The sequence below is a fragment of the Cavia porcellus genome, unplaced genomic scaffold (genome assembly GCF_034190915.1).
Source record: "Cavia porcellus strain 051 isolate PalLab524CR breed Dunkin Hartley unplaced genomic scaffold, mCavPor4.1 scaffold_23, whole genome shotgun sequence".
Classification (NCBI taxonomy): domain Eukaryota; kingdom Metazoa; phylum Chordata; class Mammalia; order Rodentia; family Caviidae; genus Cavia; species Cavia porcellus.
In genome coordinates, this window is record NW_026947506.1 from 9,696,526 (window position 1) to 9,698,003 (window position 1,478).

Here is a 1,478-nt window from a genome sequence, read left to right on the forward strand (position 1 = left end):
TGTGGAATTTTATTTCTTTTGAATTGATGAAACAATACAAGAAGATATTTTCTTCACAATATGAAGAAAATTATTGGAGATTTCAGAGTGGATTATAGTAAGCTACTTTTCTAACATAACAGAAAAAAAAAACAGACATCATCACAAAGTATAGTAGATGACCCTAAAAATACACAAGATTTGGTGTCTGTGGAAAGGAAGGTGCATTGCTCCATTAAATGTTTGTGATTCTATTTCTGCAGCTTCACCCTGGACACAGTGTCCCTCAGTGCCTGGTGCACCTGCTTGTTACGCAGGGTGTATATGACAGGGTTTAGCAGCGGGGTCACCACAGTGTTCACCAAAGCAGCCTCTCGGTTGGTGTCCAGTCTGCTGGTTCGCTTTGGCTTCACATAAATGAATACACAGCTGCCATACATCAGCGAGAGGACAAGGAGGTGAGAGGAGCAGGTGGAGAAAGCTTTCTGCCGCTCCTTGGCTGAAGGGAGGTGCAGGATCGTGACCACTATGTTGCTATATGCGAAGACAGTCATAAAGAAAGATGTAAAAAGGATAAAGGAGGCAATATTGTAGAACAACATTTCAATAGATCTGCTTTCAGGATAGGAGAGCCTTGCCAAGGGTCCCAAATCACAGAAGAAGTGAGGGATGACATTGGGGCCACAGAAGGTCACCTGGGACAGCTTTATGACCGGAATCACCGTAAGCAGAAATCCCAAAGAGAGACAGGCAGTGACCAGCAGGATGCACATTCTTGAATTCATGATGTTGAGGTAGTGCAGAGGCTTGCAGATGGCCAGATATCGATCCAGGGACATCATGCCCATCAGGAAAAAAGCAGTTGCACCCAGGAAAAGGACAGCAAATGCCTGTGTGAAGCAGGCAGCAAAAGAAATCATTTGTTTCCCTGACAGAAAGATGGTCAGCAGTTTAGGAATAACCGTGGTGACATAACCACATTCACAGAAGGAGAAAGCGCTGAGGAAGAAGTACATAGGGGTGTGGAGGCGGCGGTCAGCCCAGGTGATGGTGATGATGAGCGAGTTCCCCGTGACAGAGGCCAGGTAGGCCAGCAGGTGCAGCAGGAAGAGGACCTTGCCCAGGTGCTGGACTGCAGGGAAGCCCTCCAGGGTGAACTCCTGGACAGCTGTGCTGTTCCCCACCATCACTACCTTTTCCATTTCTTCCATCCTTTGTCACTGCACTTTATGGGAGGTTCCTGCCTAAAGAATACAGAACATTATTTTATTAAACATGTAAAATATCCTCAGCAGTGGATTTGGGTTTGTCTACTAGTCTTCCACACTTTTGTGTCATAAATTAGAACTGTTCATGTAGTTAATATAATTGAAACATTATTGGTTATTTTCATGTAGAGTATATTCCCAAGTAATAAAAGGTTTTTTAGTTATTAAGACAGGAAAGGTATAACTCCATTAAAGAAACTGTAGCACGGGTTACAGCGGGGTAGTTGAGTA

At 44.2% G+C, this 1,478-nt stretch overlaps 1 protein-coding gene across 1 annotated transcript; it reads right to left on the reverse strand.

The window, feature by feature from the left end:
* Positions 1-230: 230 nt before the first annotated feature.
* LOC100726271 (olfactory receptor 6E1-like) lies at positions 231-1,181 on the reverse strand. Its single transcript, XM_003466151.4, has one exon. The coding sequence runs from the start codon at positions 1,179-1,181 to the stop codon at positions 231-233; it is 951 nt and encodes a 316-aa protein (XP_003466199.4).
* Positions 1,182-1,478: the final 297 nt, after the last annotated feature.